Here is a 17,681-nt window from a genome sequence, read left to right as displayed (position 1 = left end):
AACTCGATTACCTATATATTTTGCGTTCCCTGACAAAAAGAGACGCAACTTTAAATCTGTAATAAACGTTTAATATGTCTGCTTGCTTTGCTCCTGGATTACTTTTTTGCTGCCCCCCCCCCCCCAAGACATTAAAGTCTGGGCAGCCTGCACCGCTCAGGGGTTTAGTGCGGCCTTCAGCGCAGGGCCTGATCCTGGAGACTTGGGATTGAGTCCCACGTCGGGCTCCCTGCAAGGAGCCTGCTTCTCCCCCTGCCTGTGTCTCTGCCTTTCCCTCTCTCTCTGTCTCTCATGAATAAATAAAATATTGAAAAAAAGCCCGCTCCGCCCCAGCCGCCTGGGGGGGGGGGGGGGCGGGGAGGGGGGGGGCGCAAAAAAAATCTTGAAAAAAAATAAATAAAAATTAAAAATAAAATAAAAAATTAAAGTCCACGGCACCGTTCTAACCACGAATGTTTTCAAGTAGCAAGTAGATGACGATGCATTAGGCTTTACAGCGGAGAGACCAGGTCTGGGTGAGGAAGGGACAAACACCAGTGCCACCGGGCCTGGAGCAGGCAATAGGATTAGGTCTCCTTTTGCAGACTGGAGTGAAGCAACAGGGGTTTCAAGAGTCAGGCGATTGGCAGATCTCCGAGACCCAGAGCACGTGTTCTCTTCACCCTCCCCATTGTCCCGGCCCCTAAAGTTGACACCTGCCCTTGAGAAATTTCAAAGACAGTGAAATTTTAACAGGATAAACAGCTGAGAACAAGAGAAAACTTCACTCTAGGCTAAGTCCCCTCTACATAATTAAATCGGCCCAGCTTGATGGGGAGGTTTTCAGAGGCAGCAGGTAGGAAACTACCTATAAAAAGAAATGCAATTAAAGGAGAGTCTTTTCAATACACCTAATTCTTGATTGCCCTTGCCCCAGGCAGAAACTTAATTCTTTTTTTTTTTTTTTTTGGTGTATTTTCTTATTGGAGTTCGATTTGCCAACATACAGTATAACACCCAGTGCTCATGCCGTCAAGTCAAGTGCCCTTCTCAGTGCCCGGGACAGCTATCCCTGAGGAGTTGTTCTGTAAACCATAAGGCTGGGCCAGAGGAGGAACAGAGGTCGCTGCACCAGGTAAACCGGAAAGGCCGAGGGGGGAGCCGGGTGGCAACATCTCCAATTTACTGCGATGACCACGGCAGCCAAGCTCACCACCCAAGACCGGGGCCCCACACACCACAGGCAACTCCATCCAACCTGCCATCACGTCTTGCACTTCTTCCCCCAAAATCAACCTAACGACAGAGCCAAACAGGAAGCTCTTTTCAGAAATAAGCCAATCACAGGTTGACAAATAACAATGTTTAGAAAAACATGATCTCTTGGAGGACGCCTGGGTGGCTCAGCGGTCGGAGGCCTGCCTTCGCCCCGGGGTCCTGGGGTCCAGTCCTGCGCATTCAGCGACCCTGCAGGGAGCCTGTTTCTGTTCCTCATGGATAAGTAAATAAAATCTTAAAAATAAATAAATAAATAAATAAACAAACAAATAAATAAATATAGAAGATACGTGATGTCTCATTTATTTCAGCTGGAAATTGAAGCAACAAATGCCCGGGTTTCTTTTCTAAAGCTGTTAAGTCCCAAAGAGGGGAGGAGGGCAGCTCGCTCTGTGCATCAGCACAACTGGGGGGGGGGGGGGGGGTGCAGCACAGCAGACAGTCCTTTGAGTCCTTTGTAAGAAGGCGTGCAGGCTGCGGTCCAGGGGTCCTGACCCAGGGCGGGGTGAGGCTGGGCACACGGAGCTCGGGGCCGGGGGCAGCCGTGGAGGGCGAGCCCCTTGCACACGCTGCGGTTTCTGCAGGTCCCCGGGGCAGGCAGCAGAGCCGCAGCTCCCTCATCCCCCCAAGCCCCACTCCCGGGGCGCGAGTCTGCGTTTCACCCCAACCTGGAGGACGCGGGTTCTCGGGGCGTCGGCTCGGACCTTTTGGAACCGCGACCCTCTGCCCCTCGCCAGGAAACCACGCACACGCTTTAGCCGCGCGGGGGACACGAGCAGCCAAACGCCCACGGCCGGTGCCGACCCCGGGTGAGCAGACCCCGGCGCAAGCTCAGGGGTCTCGGGCCGGGCGCTGCGCGGAAAGCCCGACCGCTACGGGCCAGCCTGCAGGGAGGCGGGTTGGGCGGCGCAACCACGGACGGCTGCCTGGAGGAGGTGCCTTCTGGGCTGAACTCTGGAGGGTGAGGAAGAGGACCCCCGACGAGGAGCTACCCCGCGGCGTTTGGGGCCCCGTCCACGGCGCGCAAAGCTGTCCTGCTCCGCCGGCCCCGCCGAACCCGGTCCGTCCGCGGGATTCGCAGAGAAGGAGCCGGAGGCGCCCGGGCGGGGAGGCCGGGATTCGAACCTCCCGCCCGCCGGGACGGCGACGCTCCCGGTCGCCCTGGAAACGGCCCCCGCGCACGCGCATGCGCAGGCGCACGCGCGCAGCCTCCCCGCGCCGCCTCCGGAGCCGGCGCTCTCGCGACTTCTCGGAAATAAACCCCCCGAGGCGGCGGGATACCACCCACGGCCCGACGTGCGCAGGCCGCCGCCCGACGCGCGCTCTCCGCCCCGGGCCGCGGATCCCTCCGCCGCCCGGCGGCCCGCGCGCTTCTCCCCGACTCCGAACTCGAAACGGCTTCCCGCGCGCCGCGCCGCGCCCCACCCCCACCGCGTCCCCCACCCCCAACCCCCGGCCCGGCTCACCTGCCGCCCGCGTCTCCATGGCAACGCCCCCGCCGCGGAGGGGAAAGGGAAAAAAAAAAAAAAAGGCTCGGGCTCTTCCGGGCCCCCTTCCGCGCCGGCCGAGAAGCCGAGGCGCCCCGCCGACGCTTCGCTTTTTATTTTTATTTTTTTAAGAAAAGAGCCGAGGCGAGGTTATGGCGAATCTGCGGCATCCAACATGGCGGCTGGAGTCGTCGCCCTCCTCTTCACGGGGCGCTGACGCCGGCGTAGCGGACGTCAGCCCCGGGTGCCCCTCCCCCAGCGCCGAGCGCGTCCCGACTGCGCGGGCCAGTGCGCATGCTCAGGCCCGCCGGCCGGGCCGCGCGTCCCGCTCCGCGGACTCCGCCGCTCCGGATTTTGAGCGGCTCCTGGGAGGGAGCTAACGCGAGGCCTGGAATGCGGGTCGCGGGATTGGGAGTCTCGCCCCGCCCCTTCCGGCTCGCTGCAGGGAGCGGGCTGACCTACCTGCCCGCGCGCCCTCGGCGCCCCCGCTGCGGAGCCACCGGGCGGGACGTGCAGGGGCGGCCCCGCGGTCGCGTCCCAGCGCCGCCGCTGCTCACGACCCGGTGCGGGACGGCGAGTTGGCTTCCCTCGGGCTCGGTTTACCGCGTTGTCCGTCGGGGCGGCTGCCGTGTGCCCCGAGGAAGGATGCTCGGAGCGTGCAGCCGCAGCCCGCTGGTGCCTGCAACGCGCCGGCCTCGGCTCTGCAGCCTGGGTGTGCGCTGGGCACGTCGGGCCCCGACCTGCCTTTCCGAGGCGGAGGGGGTCCGCTCCACGCATCTCCGGGGGGGCAGGAGCCCGCCTGAGCCCCTGCCCTAGGGCCTGCTAGCGCCCGGCCTGATCCTCCCCATCCCCTCCCGGCCGGCCCAGAAACCAGAAACCGAGCCCGGCAGGCGGCCACTTACTGAATAAATTAATGACTTTTGCGTCGCTTGCATCTTTAAGGTTGTCTCTTGTTTACAAGTGATGGGAGTTTCTGCATCTATACCAGTAATACAGTTTTCTTTTTAAGCACACCCGCCTAACGTTGTTTTTTTTTTTAAAGAATGAAGTCGACTTCCAAGGAAATGGTACCTGCGCACAGACAAGGGGAGGAGATGTGAAAGGGGGAGCCTCAGGTGAGCTGTCTGGGAAACACGGGTTTAAAGCTCATCGTTGCCTGCAGCAGGTCTTTTTCTCTGGAGCAGCCTCCTCTGGCTCATACTTACCTTGCCCCATTCCCCACAAGTGTTGCACTTCGGCGTTTACACAGCCCTCTGCCCGTCAGCTAGACCAGGAGCACAGAGGCCAGACGGGGTCTTGCTCCTGCTGGTTGCCCAGCTCTCTGCACAGTGGGTTAGTGCTGCATGAACTGATTCGGTTCCATCCTCATCTGTATCCCAGCAAAAGCCCATGGACGTGGAGCTTTAGGATCACATCTTGAATTTCTCAGGGGCTTTGTGTCTTCTTGCTCCTTCATCCTGTTCTTGGGAGATAAAGGGTCATGATGAGACACGACATTTGCACAGTCCACCACATAAATGTTCCGAGATACCTCCTCCTCCCCACCCCCCATCCTTTCATTTCATCAGCAGGACAACTAGGAGGTAAAACTGGACAGACGGCGATTATCGTTCTTTTCTAAGATGAGAAAAGGAATGTTCAGAGAGGTCGTGTGGCTTTTTTAGATCACACAGCGAGCCAGCGGAGGTCACGCAGCCACCCAGGTGTGGAAGGAGTCTCTCCATGCCTGGTGTTCCCGTTAAGCACCATCAGAGATGTGTCCAGACTACCTGCCGCGCCTCCCAACAGAGCCAAGTCCAAGGTAGTCATTGGGTTCCTGCCACACACCCACCACATCCTACATCACAAACAGATGGCTAGCTAGGTGGAGCCCATCACAGATTTCGTTAGGAAATGAACGGCCCCAAAAGCTGCATTGATGAGCTTTTCCTTTCAGAACTATAAATATTTACAATAATCACTATTTTGCTGCGAATCGATTTCTATCAGGAAATTAGAGTTGTTCTGGTTGCTGACAATATTGGTTTTGTGCTGGGTTGCTTTCTTGCGGCAGCAATAAATGTTAGCTATTGATTATCAGATGGATTGCTCCTGGATGTTGTGACCAAAATGAATTTTGGAAATGAATCAATTTAAAATTTGTCTCGATATTAACAACGTCGGATTTAAAAAAAAAAAAAAAAGCAATTGTGGATTATGGGTGATGGTCCTGAGTTAATTATTTGGACAGCTACAATTTCCTCTATTATTCCCATGGCATTTTCTTCCTCCTCTTAGCCAAAGAAGATTCACTGAACACTTATCATTACTGAAAACTGGCCTGGCCACTGGCATATGGAAACAACAGAGTCCCTTTTCTGTGGGATCAGATCTGCAAATGGAGTGATGAGTCCACCCCTGGCTCATCCATCACTCTGCTGAGTGATGGGCACATTTTCAATCAGCGAACATCTTTATTCTTTTCATTTGCCGGTCATATCTCAAAATGCCCTCAATTAATGAAAAAACACTAGTAGAATTAAACACAAATTGCTCAAAATTATATAATTAATGGCATCCTACTTCCACAATGGTTCCCAAGAAAATCAAGCTTCCCAGCTGGCCCTTTGGTGGCAATCAGCCCCTCGAGGCTAGCACGTCAAAGAATTTGTGTCGATAGGTTTAGCAACACGAAATGACTTTACTTAGCTCTATGATAAATATTCTATGTAATTGAATATATTCGTGTCAATAATTTTATGATTATATCTCATAGCTGCATGACAAATAGGCATTTACATAAAAAGAACCTGTACATGATTTTATAAGACACTTTCTTGAAAGCAGGTTTTGATAAAGGATTCACACCGGTGACCTCAAAATAATGGGCCTTAAGGCACAGGGCAATACAAAATAAGAGGTGGGGATAATCACAGTCTGAGTGGAGTGCTAAAACCCCAAATAGGCACACTGTAGAGAAAAATCCATTTAAAATTTTATAAAAGAAAAGGGGATAGTAATACTAGAATGATATGAGCAGTTTTACTGTGGACAAAATTATGACCTTAGGAGCAACATCTTCTCTGAGTTCTATCCTTCCCGTGGCCATCACGGTCTGCTTGTACCCTCAGCCCCAAACTATTGATCTCAATGGTATTTTTCATTAGCAGTAGCCAGGGCTCCTTCAAAGAAGCTGAGTCTGTGCTTGGGAGCAGGGGCAAACTGGAGCAGCCTGAAACATCTTGCTACTACCAGGAAAGCAGGATGCTGCAAAAGTGCTGGGCTGTTGCTGAAAGGCAGTGGACAGCTGAGACCAGGTGGTCCCTCCCGCCAGGTTGTGACAGCTTGCACATCACAAAGAACAGCTAGGCCTCCGGTTGGTGATCTATGAGAACAAGTTGAACCTACGAAAGGCATGAATCTCTCACGATAAAAAAAAAAAGTGGGGGGGACGTTGTTATGTGTAATTACAAAGTGTATTATAACTCAGAGAAAGGGTAAACGGAACATTTTAGAAAGGGGATAAATTTGGTGTATAAGGGGGTAGGGGGGTCTTTTCCTACTTAAAGTTCTCGACGTGTTTATGAGATGGTATATCTGTATAAGTTGAGAAGAGTAGGTTAAAGTGTACAGTGAGTAAGTTAAAAATTTCTAGACACTGTACCAGACAGAACCGGGAAAGGCTGGTCCAGAGCAGCGGTCTCATAAATAACCAGGTAGAAAGAGGGTTCAGGAACGGTGTTGCAAGTTAATGGATTCGCCAGATGTGCTAGGAGAGTCGCCGACGGACTCAGCTGCTACACAGCCCTGCCGGTGACAATGAAATGCTCCTGATGCGTAATGCAGTTCGCTGGAAACAGGTAGAAGGTGAAGTATCTGAGATTTACTGTACAAGAACTTGCTCTTAAGTCCTATTGACACAGCAGTTGAACCTGATCTGAGCAAGGGTGCCCCAATCAGCAAATGCCTGCTGCCAGTTGAGTCACCTGGAAGGATCCTGTGCTCCAACTAAGAATCCAACAGTCATGGGAGCCTGGGTGGCTCGACGGTTGAGCATCTGCCTTTAGCTCAGATCATGATCCTGGGGTCCTGGGATCAAGTCCCACATCGGGCTCCCTGCAGGAAACCTGCCTCTCCCTCTGCCTGTGTCTCTGCCCCCTCTCTCAGTGTCTCTCATGAATAAATAAACAAAATCTTAAAAAAAAAAAAAGAAGAAGAAGAATCCAACAACCAATAACCCTGAAGCTATTTCAGTCTACCTGCAAAGAAGATCATCTCTCTCTTTTGGGTTTGATATTGCAATTCTGGGAAAGTACAAAAATAAGCTTTATTGCGAGAACAAATAAATTGTTCAAATCGATAGTCATGATTTTTACAAATACGCTCTTGAGGACAGTAAAAACTCTCGGGGTTTTGGGATATTCGAAGCATTAGATGCAGAGTTACACTCAAACGGTAATTTGCATAAATGTTTAAGGAAATATGATCTGTGACATTTTAAGTTTGTATCAGTTGCGTTTGAATAGTTTACCAAAAAGTTAATGGATTTAGAAGTATAATAAACATTCTTTAAACCAACAACAAGCAGTAGTAACTGGACCATGTAAAAGAAGGCGCGTGTGTGGCCTTGGATTCCAGCAACAAGGAGAACCAGGGGGCCTGCCAGAGCCTAGCAGAGCCCTAGGCTCATCACAGGGGCCCCATCAACAGGTAGGCAGTGTTGGGAGGGGGCTGGGGACGGGGTGAATATTGGGGATGAACCCAAGAGAGGAGGAAGAGAAACAGTGCATAACTGAACATTTATTTTATGGCCATTGTAGGAGTAGCACTTAGATGTTTAGAATAGAAAAAAAAAAAAAAGATTTTGAAAAAGCACAGGCCTCTGGGTGGCTGTGACCAGAGGGCTGGCTCATCCAAATGTGTTTCAAAGAATAAGGTTGATCTATAAGCACAGATAGGGACGCCTGGGAGGCTCAGTGGTTGAGCGTTTGCTTTCGGCTCAGGGCGTTATCCTGGGGTCCTGGGACCGAGTCCCGCATTGGGCTCCCCCCTGCATGGAGCCTGCTTCTCCCTCTGCCTGTGTCTCTGCCTCTCCCTCTGTGTCTCTCATGAATAAATAAATAAAATCTTAAAAAAAAAAAAAAAAAACACAGATAAAGGATGTGCTCTAAGACAGACCACTGGGCGAAAAGCAGGGTTCGGGACAGTGCGTGGAGCGTGAACACTTTCTACAGGATACCCACGGATGCAATTATACACGCACAGAAAATCTCTGAAATTACAGGAAAGGAGCTGGAAGCAGCAGACAGCTTTGTGGGGATGTCTGCGCCTGGGGATCTGGGCTCACAGGGAGACAGTTTCCACCGAATGTTCTCTGAAACAGTTGACTGTTCGTCCGTGTGCAGAGAATGGCTTTCCAGAGAAGAGAAGAAGGGAGGGGATTTGAAAGGCCCGGCTCTGAGTATAGGTCCTAGTTCTAAGACGCAGGAGCTGCAGGACTTTGGACAAGTCACTTCTTAGCGCTACGCTTTCCTTCTCTGGGCAGCGAGGTGTTAATCCCACATCAGGGGATTGGAGAGATGAATGAGGCAGCGGTTCAGAAGCGCGGTGGCCACCTGACACCGTAGGAGCTGTGCTGGGTCAAGTAGCTTCGGTCCACCTGGGGACGAAAGACACAGCAACGCCCGGCCGCAGGAGTAGAGAAGAGCACGCTGGACGGAGTACGGGGGAGCTGCATTCGGACCCAGGCGCGGCCACCAACGCACTGTGTGACGTAGGGTCCGGATTTCAGTCCCTGGGTCCATTCAATGGCAGTGGTGGCGGAGCGGGGATTAACTGGAAGGCTTCTGGGGCCCACGTCAAACAATGAAAGATTGTGATCTTGTTTTTTGTTTTTAAGATTTTATCTATTTACTTATTTATTCATGAGAGACACAGAGAGAGAGGCAGAGACACAGGCAGAGGGAGAAGCAGGCTCCCTGCAGGGAGCCCGACGTGGGACTCGATCCCAGGTCTCCGGGATCACGCTCTGAGCCAAAGGCAGATGCTCACCCAGGCGCCCCAAAAGATCATAATCTTGTTTTGAAACTTGTCATAACTGACGCATGACAAAGGCCCCAGAGGAGTTTGAAATATGCAACCATCCCTCAGCGGCACATGTGCAGAAAGGCTTTGCCGAGGAGGTGGCAGTTTTTGCGGAGTCCTGTCTGGGGGGCAGAGGCGAGGAGGACCTGGTAGAAAGGAACGCCTGGGGCTAAGCTGACAGATCCCAGAGCCACAGAGATATGCCTTGTTTTAATCATCCTTATAAAGGCCAACAGGAAGGAAAGGTGTCTGTGGGGAGTCCCACAGCAGTGGCCCCCAATGAGCCACGCCTCCTTACAATCGCACGCTTGGCCCCCTGCACACACTGACTTTGGGATTGACCTCATGACTTGCTTTGACCCATGAGTCACAACGGAGCCTTGACCAGCACTTCCGCACTGGGTTTTGCCCTCTTGGGACGCTCCACCAGGAAGCCAGCCACCATGCGGTAGGCAAGCTCAAGCTAGAGTACGGAACAATGAGGCCACAACGAGGCCACGCGGCTCGGGAGCCCAAAGGCTAAGACACTGTCCTGGGCATTCGGGGTGGAGCCGCTCCCCAGCCAAGGCAGCCACGTGAGTCACGCTGGCTACTCCATGTGGCACAGAGTCTGCTTCTCCATCTCCCTCTGCCCCTTCCCCCCACTCATGCTCATTCTCTCTCTCTAATAGATAAATAAAAAATCTTTAAAAAAAAATAGATGGCAGGAGACATCGCCCGACTTTGCCTTGCAAGAAGCTAGAACTTCAGTTTCAAGGGTTTGAGATCCCCGCCCCCACATCAATTTTGGAAAAGGTAGAGTCTTTAGCTTGCCCCTCAGAAGGGAAAGGGGATTGAGATCAACAGACCTCAGGATAGACTCCAAGCTGTCGTTCAACCAAAGGAGACTTATTGAAGAAGAAAGAAGACACTTGGCGGAGGCCTTTGGGGTGACTGGAATGTGGATCAGAGAAGACAAATCAGTGGGCCGCCGTAAAAGCAGCAGGAGGAGCAAAGAGCTTCGAAGAAGGACAAGCCAGGGAGGCGCCGACCATGGTGGGGAGTCAGGCAGGGAACATTGGAGGTGGCAGGAAGCTGGCTTTCCCCAAGAACCCCAGAGTCAAATATTGCATGCAGCCCTGCATTTTTTGTTTTTAAGATTTTATGTATTTATTCATGAGAGACACAGAGAGGCAAGACACAGGCAGGGGGAGAAGCAGGCTCCCTGTGGGGAGCCCGATGCGGGACTCGATCCCAGGACACCAGGATCACGCCCTGAACTGAAGGCAGATGCTCAACCACTGAGCCACCAGGGGCCCCTAGTTGGTCTTCTCTTGCTTACCTTTCACAAGGCCCAGGAAATATGATCACCAGGGACAGCTGCTGTGGAGGGGCATCTTCTCGCTGCTGCCCAAACAGGGGAAAATGAAGCCAAACACATGAACATGACGACGTGAGTCCAACCTTCTCGAGTTTTCCGCACCCGTCACGTTCATCATCTCACACGGCCTTCACCGCCAACCTGTAGGGCAGGGAGGTAATAGTGAACAAACGGGCTAAGGACTGGGGACTTGAAGAGGGCCTCACGAATAGCCCAGACCTTTCCACGCAGCCCGTCCATCGCACCCTTCCACGGCTGAAGACTTGTCCAGGGAACGAGGGCCCAGGAGCGTCTGGTGGGGAGAGGCCGTCATTCGTGGGAGTCCCCAAGGAGCCCGCCCCAAGGAGAGGCAGGCAGGGCGGGCGTCGTGTGTTTAGCCAGAAGCGTGGCGTGAGCAGCAGTGGGGCTGAAGCCTGATGAGTAAGCGGTCATGCCCCGAGCAGCCTGGCCCAGATCTTTGCTGTGAGAGGCCACATTCCACTCTGCTGGCCTTTGATGGGCCGCAGGGCGTAGCACGTGTCCCCACGGTTTCGCTGCACAGCCCCTGGGCTGCCTTCCTGCTGATGGTGACCTCAAGGTCAAGTGCCCACACGGGCCCTGCCAGCCTTCGGCCTCGCCTCAGTCACTGATGCTGGCGAGACAGGAGGCAGGAGACTCCCGTTTTAAGAACATTCTCTAAAATTCTCCTCTGTGCCTTCTCAGCCCAAACCAAAAGCTCACAGGGCTGGGGGAAGAGGAGGCCCCGGAGGGGAGGGACGGAAGTTCTGGTCCACTCCCTGCGTGCATGCAGCACAAGTCGGCTTCATGTCGAACCGGACACACTTTCACCTCATCCAGCACCAAAAGATGCCAGGCCTTTTTCCAACTCTCAGCCTTTGTACATGTCAAGAATATTTTCCCCACGTTTCTCTGCCTGTTGGACTCCTGTACATCCTTCAAAACCCTGACCAAATGTCCCTGCTCTGGGAAGCCTTCCCTTATTCCCCAGGCAGGCTTAGGGACTCTCACAGTCCTTTTCCAGGGCTCTTACCTGTTGTGCTATACCTGACTCACCTCTGTACACCTGCCCCCCCAAACCCAGGATGATCTGAGCCCACATGGCTAACTCGCTTGATAGCAACTGACAATGTGATGTAAGGAAATAAAAGAACTGTCAGGATGCTGAGAAACACTTGGGAGGAATTCATTATGGAAAAAAAAAGTAAAAAAAGGTCAGGTCATTTATTCACTGCTAACGCATTGATGGGGTGCCCACCAGGTGCCAGAAGTGTTCAGAAAGGACATTGCTCCAAGCAGAAGGAACGGCCTGAGGCCAAGGCGCAGGAGGGAAGAAACAGCAAACCGGACCTAGGATACCTGGTGGTGACAGGAGGCAAGAACGGAAGGAGCAGAGGCCACCCCATTACACTCAGAGGTAACTCTCCTTGGCCACTAACATTCAGGTGGCTGTTGGGGGTCGTCCCTCCATAGCCCCAGGCAAAGGCGAAAGATGACACAGGCACAAGCTCTCCCCTGGCCATCTCCCTTGTGACCAGCAGCTGAGACTGTTGAGACAGGTGCTGGGATCCCGAGATGGAGCCCAACTGGGCCCAAAAGGCAAACAGGAGGAGAGCATGATGTCCCCCTGTCCCCTCTGGGTGACTGACAAGCTGAGAGCCCCCTCTCACCTTACGGATGAGGAAGCTTCGAGGAAGCTTCGGGAAGGGGCTGGTTTAAGACAGCACAGCCAGATTGCGCGCCTGGAGACACGGAGCTGCACGGACACCCTCCCTGGCCCCTTACAGCTTTTCATGGGCTGAATTGTGTCCTCCCCAAAATTCATATGTTGAAGCCCTAACCCCCAAGGACCTCAGAATGGGACTGTATTTGGAGACAGGTCTTTTTGGAGGAAATCAGGGTGACATGATGTCATCTTGGCAGGGGCAAGGGGGGGCCCAGTCCCGTAGGACTGGTGTCTTTGAAAGGAGACTAAGACACAGACACCCACGGAGGGGGACCAGGAGAAGCTACCGGGAGGAGACGATGCCATCTACAAGCCAGGGAGAGCAGCCCCAGAAGGAAACCAACCCAACCGCACCTCCACCTCCGACACCTTGATCCTGGGACTTCCACCACCAGAACTGAGAAGGAATGAACCCCTGCTGTTGCAGCCTGCCCCACCGCCCCCCAGGAGGCTCGGACCCTGGAGGCCAGGCATGAACCTGCCCTCAGCTCCTAGAGTAACAGGGATTCAGCGGGAGCTAAGTGCTGCTCTGCAGGCCCACAGCTCTCAGGCCCCCCGCAGGAACCAGAGAGCCCCGCAAACTGGGCGGTTTAAGGAGAGAGTCTACTAAAGGGACTCTTTACAAGGATGGGGGCAGGGTTGAAGGTAGTTCAAGAAAAACAGGGAAAGTCTTCAGGCCTGCAGCCCCGCAAGCCTGCGGGCACAGGGGAGGGAGTAGCCAGGAACCCAGAGCCAGGGGAGTGCACCTAGGGGAAGTCCTCTGACAGCTGGGGCCTCAGGCAGGGACCATCACCAACCCTCCTTAGCAGAGGCGGAGATCAGAATAAATGCCCAGACCTACCTCTCCTCCCGCCTTCCTGATTGCCTGCTGGGGTGTCCCCGTGGCTGACCCCAATGTGAGGTCTCCCCTTGACTGCCCCTTCATTGTACTGAGGGGAGGGCGTAGGTCACAGGAGACTTGGGATGGTCACCTCCCTAACCTCGTGCACAAGGAACAGCTCTACAAATGCCTGTTTCCACCTGTCGTAGAGGATGGACCACGGAAACTTCTCGTTGGAGCATATTTATGGAGCTCCTGCGGTAACTGGCTTGGAGAGAGATGCAGACGGAAAACCAGTTACCTTGAAAGAAAAGTGGTGGAGACGGCACCTGGGGGGTGCTGGGGGCTCAGTGGTTGAGCATCTGCCTTTGGCTCAGGGCGTGACCCTGGGGTCCTGGGATCGAGTCCCGCATCGGGCTCCCCGCAGGGAGCCTGCTTCTCCCTCTGCCTCTGTCTCTGCCTCTCTCTGTGAGTCTCTCGTGAATAAATAAATAAAATCTTAAAAAAAAAAAAAGTGGCCGAGAATCTCAAATGTTGCCAATTGCTACAAAACAAAGTCTGACCTGGAGGAGGTGCCTCTCAAGCCGTCCAAGACGATGCACCACAGGGCTGCTCACAAACTCACTTATAACCTGACTGTGGTCACCGTCCATCCTTAGGAGTCAGGGGGTCACATCCGCCGGGCATCACCTGGTGTCGAATCCTATGCCAGTTGCTGGAAATAGGCTCAGGCTGTGTCTTCGTAGGTGCCCCAGAGGGAGGAGGAGGGAAGAAACCTCTGGGCTGTGCTCCTGTTCACCATCTTTGACTAGCAGCCCCCCTGCCCACACTAGCAGCCACGGCAGCTGCTCTGCAGATTCGGGGGCACGCGTCTTGACAGGCAGGGGAGATGCAGAGAGCGCCAAGCCCGGTCAAGGTGCAGCAGAACACAGGACAACAAGGGGTACGCAAGGTGACATTTGTCAAGAGGTGCAGCGTGGGCACCGGCCTGTCGGAGAGAATGTCCCTGCTGGGCCAGGGTTACCCCTTTAGGTCCAGGATTCAAGGAATGAGGTCCTGGGGGATCTCCGGCCAGCGGGCGGGGCTGACAGGGATGTGGGGACACAGCCCAGGGGCTCGGGGGACCACTATGTCCTAAACCACTAAGCATGGAAATATATGGGAAGCCCGGGTGGCTCAGTGGTTGAGCATCTGCCTTTGGCTCAGGTCATGACCCCAGGGTCCTGAGATCGAGTTCCGCATCGGGCTCCCCGCAGGGAGCCTGCTTCTCCCTCTGCCTGTGTCTCTGCTTCTCTCTCTGTGTCTCTCATGAATAAAGAAATAAAATCTTTAGAAAAAAAAAGAATTTAAAAAAAGTATGGAAATATATCGTTTTAAACGCAAAAAGACAAAAAAAATAAATAATAAATAATAAATAAAGGAAATATATCGTGTTTCAAGAACCACTGTGGCCACCAGCGTGCAGGGGGTGGAAGGGCAGCCCTGCTGGTAGGTTGAGCACCTGGTCCCAGTTGGTCTGGGACCTTCCTGGTTCTCACACGGCACATCCTGTGTCCCGGGAACCTGCTCAGTCCCCACCTGTGTGCCACTGTGACTTCCCTGGAAACCGCGAAGGAGAGCGTGCCTCTGCCAAGTGCTGGGCGCCGCCTTCCTTCCCCTGCTGAGAGCGCCCCGGGTGGAGGGGTCGCCGCAGAGTGGGGTCAGCAGTGGCTCTGAGGGTTCACCCCACGCCCCCTCCAGTGACACCCTCCTCCCCCCCACCAGCTGGCTGAAGTCTGCAGGGTTTGGAGATCCTGGGGAACATGACTTGCTCCCCTCTCCTAGCCCTGTCTTCAAATGCTGTTCCAGAGGTATTCCCAGGGGCACCTGGGTGGCTCAGAGATTGAGCATCTGCCTTTGGCTCTGGTCATGATCCCCGAGGTCCTGGGATCGAGTCCCACATCAGGCTCCCTGTGGGGAGCCTGCTTCTCCCTCTGCCTCTGTTTCTGCCTCTCTCTCTGTGTCTCTCATGAATAAATAAATAAAATCTTTAAAAAAAAAATTCCAAAGGCATTCCCAAAGTTCCTCCAGGTACCACCATGCTCCCCTGCTTGGGAAAACCCACCTGAACCCTCGCTGCTCACCCTTCAGGCCCCCTGGTTGGAAGTCCCAGCCAGGGAGGTGAGGCGGGGTGTCCGTCCCAAGTGTCCCTGGGCACGCTCACTGGGTCCCACACACTGTCACTGCGTGATTCATGACTCTCTTTCCCCCCAGAACCGAAAGATCCCCGAGGGCACAGGCTGGAGCACCTGGCAAAGAGCGGACATTCTACAAACGCTGAAAGGAGGACAAGACCAGACAGGAGATAAAGAGCACAGTGTTAGCAGGACGGAACCCTTTCTGATACGATGAGGCCGCAGCTGGCTGGCACCTTGGCCTTTGCGTCGGGTCTCGGAGTAAGCATGCAAGCTCGGCCTTCAGCTCCCCACCGTGAGCCTAGGCAGGTGGGGAAAGGGGCAGAGACTGAGGACCCGTAATTACCATCTGGCTGCTAGTTGTCCATGAACTCACTCCACACTCTCTGCCTCTGGGACCCGGGGTGCACCAGGGCACTGCCGAGGTGCCACGGACACAGTGATGGGTGAGACGACGAGAGTCCTCCTCTGCTGGTGTTTGGGGCCGGGCTCCCACTAAATAAGCAGATCATTTCAATTAGGGGGTGACATAAAGAAAACAGGGTGCCTGGGTGGCTCAGTGGCTGAGTGTCGGCCTTTGGCTCCGGCCGTGATCTCGGGGTCCTGGGATCGAGTCCTGCATCGGAGCAGGGAGGCTGCTTCTCCCTCCGCCTCTCTCACTCCCTCTCATGAATAAATAATAAAATCTTAAAAAAGAAAAGGAAGGAAGGGATAATGTTTCAAAAATACGTGTGTGTGTGTGTGTGTGTGTGTGTGTGTCTCTTTGGGGAGAGGGGATGACTGGTCTGTTTGAGGTGAATGTTTGGGGTGAAAGATCTCCCCAAGATGGTGACAGAAACCTGAATGATGAGAAGGAACCAGCCCAGTGGATACCTGAGGAAAAAGAGATCCAAGCAGAGGGAATAGCCAGTGCAAAGGTCCTGAGGTCGGAAGAAAGCTGGTGTGTTTAAGCAGCAGAAGGAAGGAAAGACAATGGACGGGGCAGGTTTTTGCTGAGGCAGAGGAAAGGGCCCCGTTGTTCCTCCGTTCCCTGTCTCCTCCCACTGGCTTCCTCTTCCTCTGCTCATCACAAGGTCCTTCCTCCCCTCTTTTCAGTAATGTCTTCCTCTGGGTTTTCTACAGAAGCTGAGATTTAAAACCAAATCGAAACACACTGCCAACAAAAGTGCTTTTAAGGGTGCCGCTCATTTTAGATCTATAAAAACACAAGCCAAGCCAGTCCCATGACTTCAAAATGAATGGGATTTTTTGAGAAGTAGCATGACCAGGAACTGAAGCTATGTCAGGGATCAGCGATCTTTCTGTAAAGGGCCAGATAGTTACTATTTTTGGCTTTGCAGGCCATGGGGCTTGTGCCACAGCCACTGCACTCTGCAGCTCAAGACAGCAGCCACAGGCGGTGATGTGAGGGAATGAGCAGGGCCACATTCCAATAAAATTCTATTGATAAAAACAGGCAGCAGGGGGATTTGGCCCCTGACCCCTGATCTACTGCATGATAAATATCATTAATCAAAACACATTGTTATTTTAGCTCTAGCTCGGGGCCAGGCAGTCAGGATACTTTTCGGGTGCCCCTGTCTCCCGGTACTAAGCAGATGTGCTGTACCAGGTACGGCAATGATATGTGCCCCGTCTGTGTTATTATTAGTTGTGAAATTCTATTAAATCTAATGTTCCACTATCGAAATGCTAAATTATAAAATAGTTTTCCTAAGGCCTAGCCTAAGCCAGTTTGGCCTTTCGCAACTTCCTGGTTCTCTCCATGGATCTGGGCAGCCCTCCCTAACTGCAGGTAGGAAGGCCAAGGTGTGTGCGGCTTCCCTGGCCGTCGCTGCCAGGTGGCTTGAATGGTGAGAGCAAGTCTCCTGTAATCGTGCCAGGCATTTACAGGCACGGTGCAAACCTTTCTAGGGGGGCAGACACAGAAGCAGCAGGCATGCAGACTCCTCCTGAAAGTCTGGGAGGTCCCTCTCCATGTCCCTCAGACCCTCTGCAAGGGCCACGCGAAGCAGACACCGCTAATGGAGCAGCAGGGTTTAGCTGACATTCTCCATGGACTGGAGGCGAAGCCCCCTGCCCTCGGGCAGAACAGATTCTCGTCCAGGGCAGCGCTGGGGAGAAGGTGTGGGTGCTGGGCGCTGGGCTTCTACTGCCCATCCAGGCCCAGCAGATATGCCTGCACGGGACACCTGCCCAGACCGAGACCCAGAACCACTCTTCCCAGGGAAGCAGGAGCCGGCGATCTAATAGAAGCTTCCGTCGCTTATAGCAGCACTCCTGACATCTGCAGTCCTGAGCAAGTGTGTCAAATGTTAAATTTTTAGTCTATATTAAGATCTCCAAGCACACACACACACACACACACACACACACACACACACACACATATTACGGTGCTTATACTGAAATAGTTTTAAGTAAATTATACATATCACATACTTCCCTTGTATTGAATTCGTGATTCTTAAAAACTAATTCCATCTTTCCGGTAACTTGTTTTGGATCTTATTAAGTGGGAGGTAAAATAAAATATATAACTTTTATTTTCAGTTTCGAACCTGTGGAATCCACGATTTTGTATACGCCAGTAGTCATATTTAAAAGCCTGACAGTCCTTAAACGTTCTCCGTGGGAGAACTGTATTACAAGAAAAGAAAACACATCCATTCCGTTTAATAGCTCTGTTTCAGCTAATACCTTTGTAAGGCATGATGACCTATAATTTACAGACAGTGACAAACACAAATGCAAGAGAGGAACTGACCTCAAGCAGTCTTTCTACCAGAGCGAAATC

General features: G+C 53.2%; 1 protein-coding gene and 1 long non-coding RNA gene across 7 annotated transcripts in view; one reads left to right on the top strand and one right to left on the bottom strand.

Annotated features, from left to right (window-relative positions):
- Positions 1-10,308, bottom strand: part of ZFAT (zinc finger and AT-hook domain containing) — a 189,375-nt gene extending 179,067 nt beyond the window's left edge. The window contains exons 1-2 of one of the 6 annotated variants that reach the window (XM_025993483.2): positions 10,129-10,308; positions 3,950-4,206 (exon numbers count right to left, since the gene is read on the bottom strand). In XM_025993483.2, the coding sequence (XP_025849268.2) occupies positions 3,950-3,959 (10 nt within the window). In that variant the 5' untranslated portion in view covers positions 3,960-4,206; positions 10,129-10,308. Of the gene's footprint in view, positions 1-2,723; positions 3,086-3,206; positions 3,597-3,646; positions 3,788-3,949; positions 4,207-10,128 lie in introns of those variants that run through there. The other 5 variants (XM_072733877.1, XM_072733882.1, XM_072733881.1 and 2 more) reach the window with 5 other exon arrangements.
- LOC140595128 (uncharacterized) lies at positions 3,277-7,301 on the top strand. Its single transcript, XR_011996500.1, has 3 exons — positions 3,277-3,686; positions 3,787-3,859; positions 5,022-7,301. It is a non-coding gene; the product is annotated as an uncharacterized lncRNA (long non-coding RNA).
- Positions 10,309-17,681: the final 7,373 nt, after the last annotated feature.

The sequence above is a fragment of the Vulpes vulpes genome, chromosome 13 (assembly GCF_048418805.1).
Source record: "Vulpes vulpes isolate BD-2025 chromosome 13, VulVul3, whole genome shotgun sequence".
Classification (NCBI taxonomy): domain Eukaryota; kingdom Metazoa; phylum Chordata; class Mammalia; order Carnivora; family Canidae; genus Vulpes; species Vulpes vulpes.
Note: the sequence above shows the minus strand (reverse complement) of the source record. Positions and strands in the feature narration are given on the sequence as shown.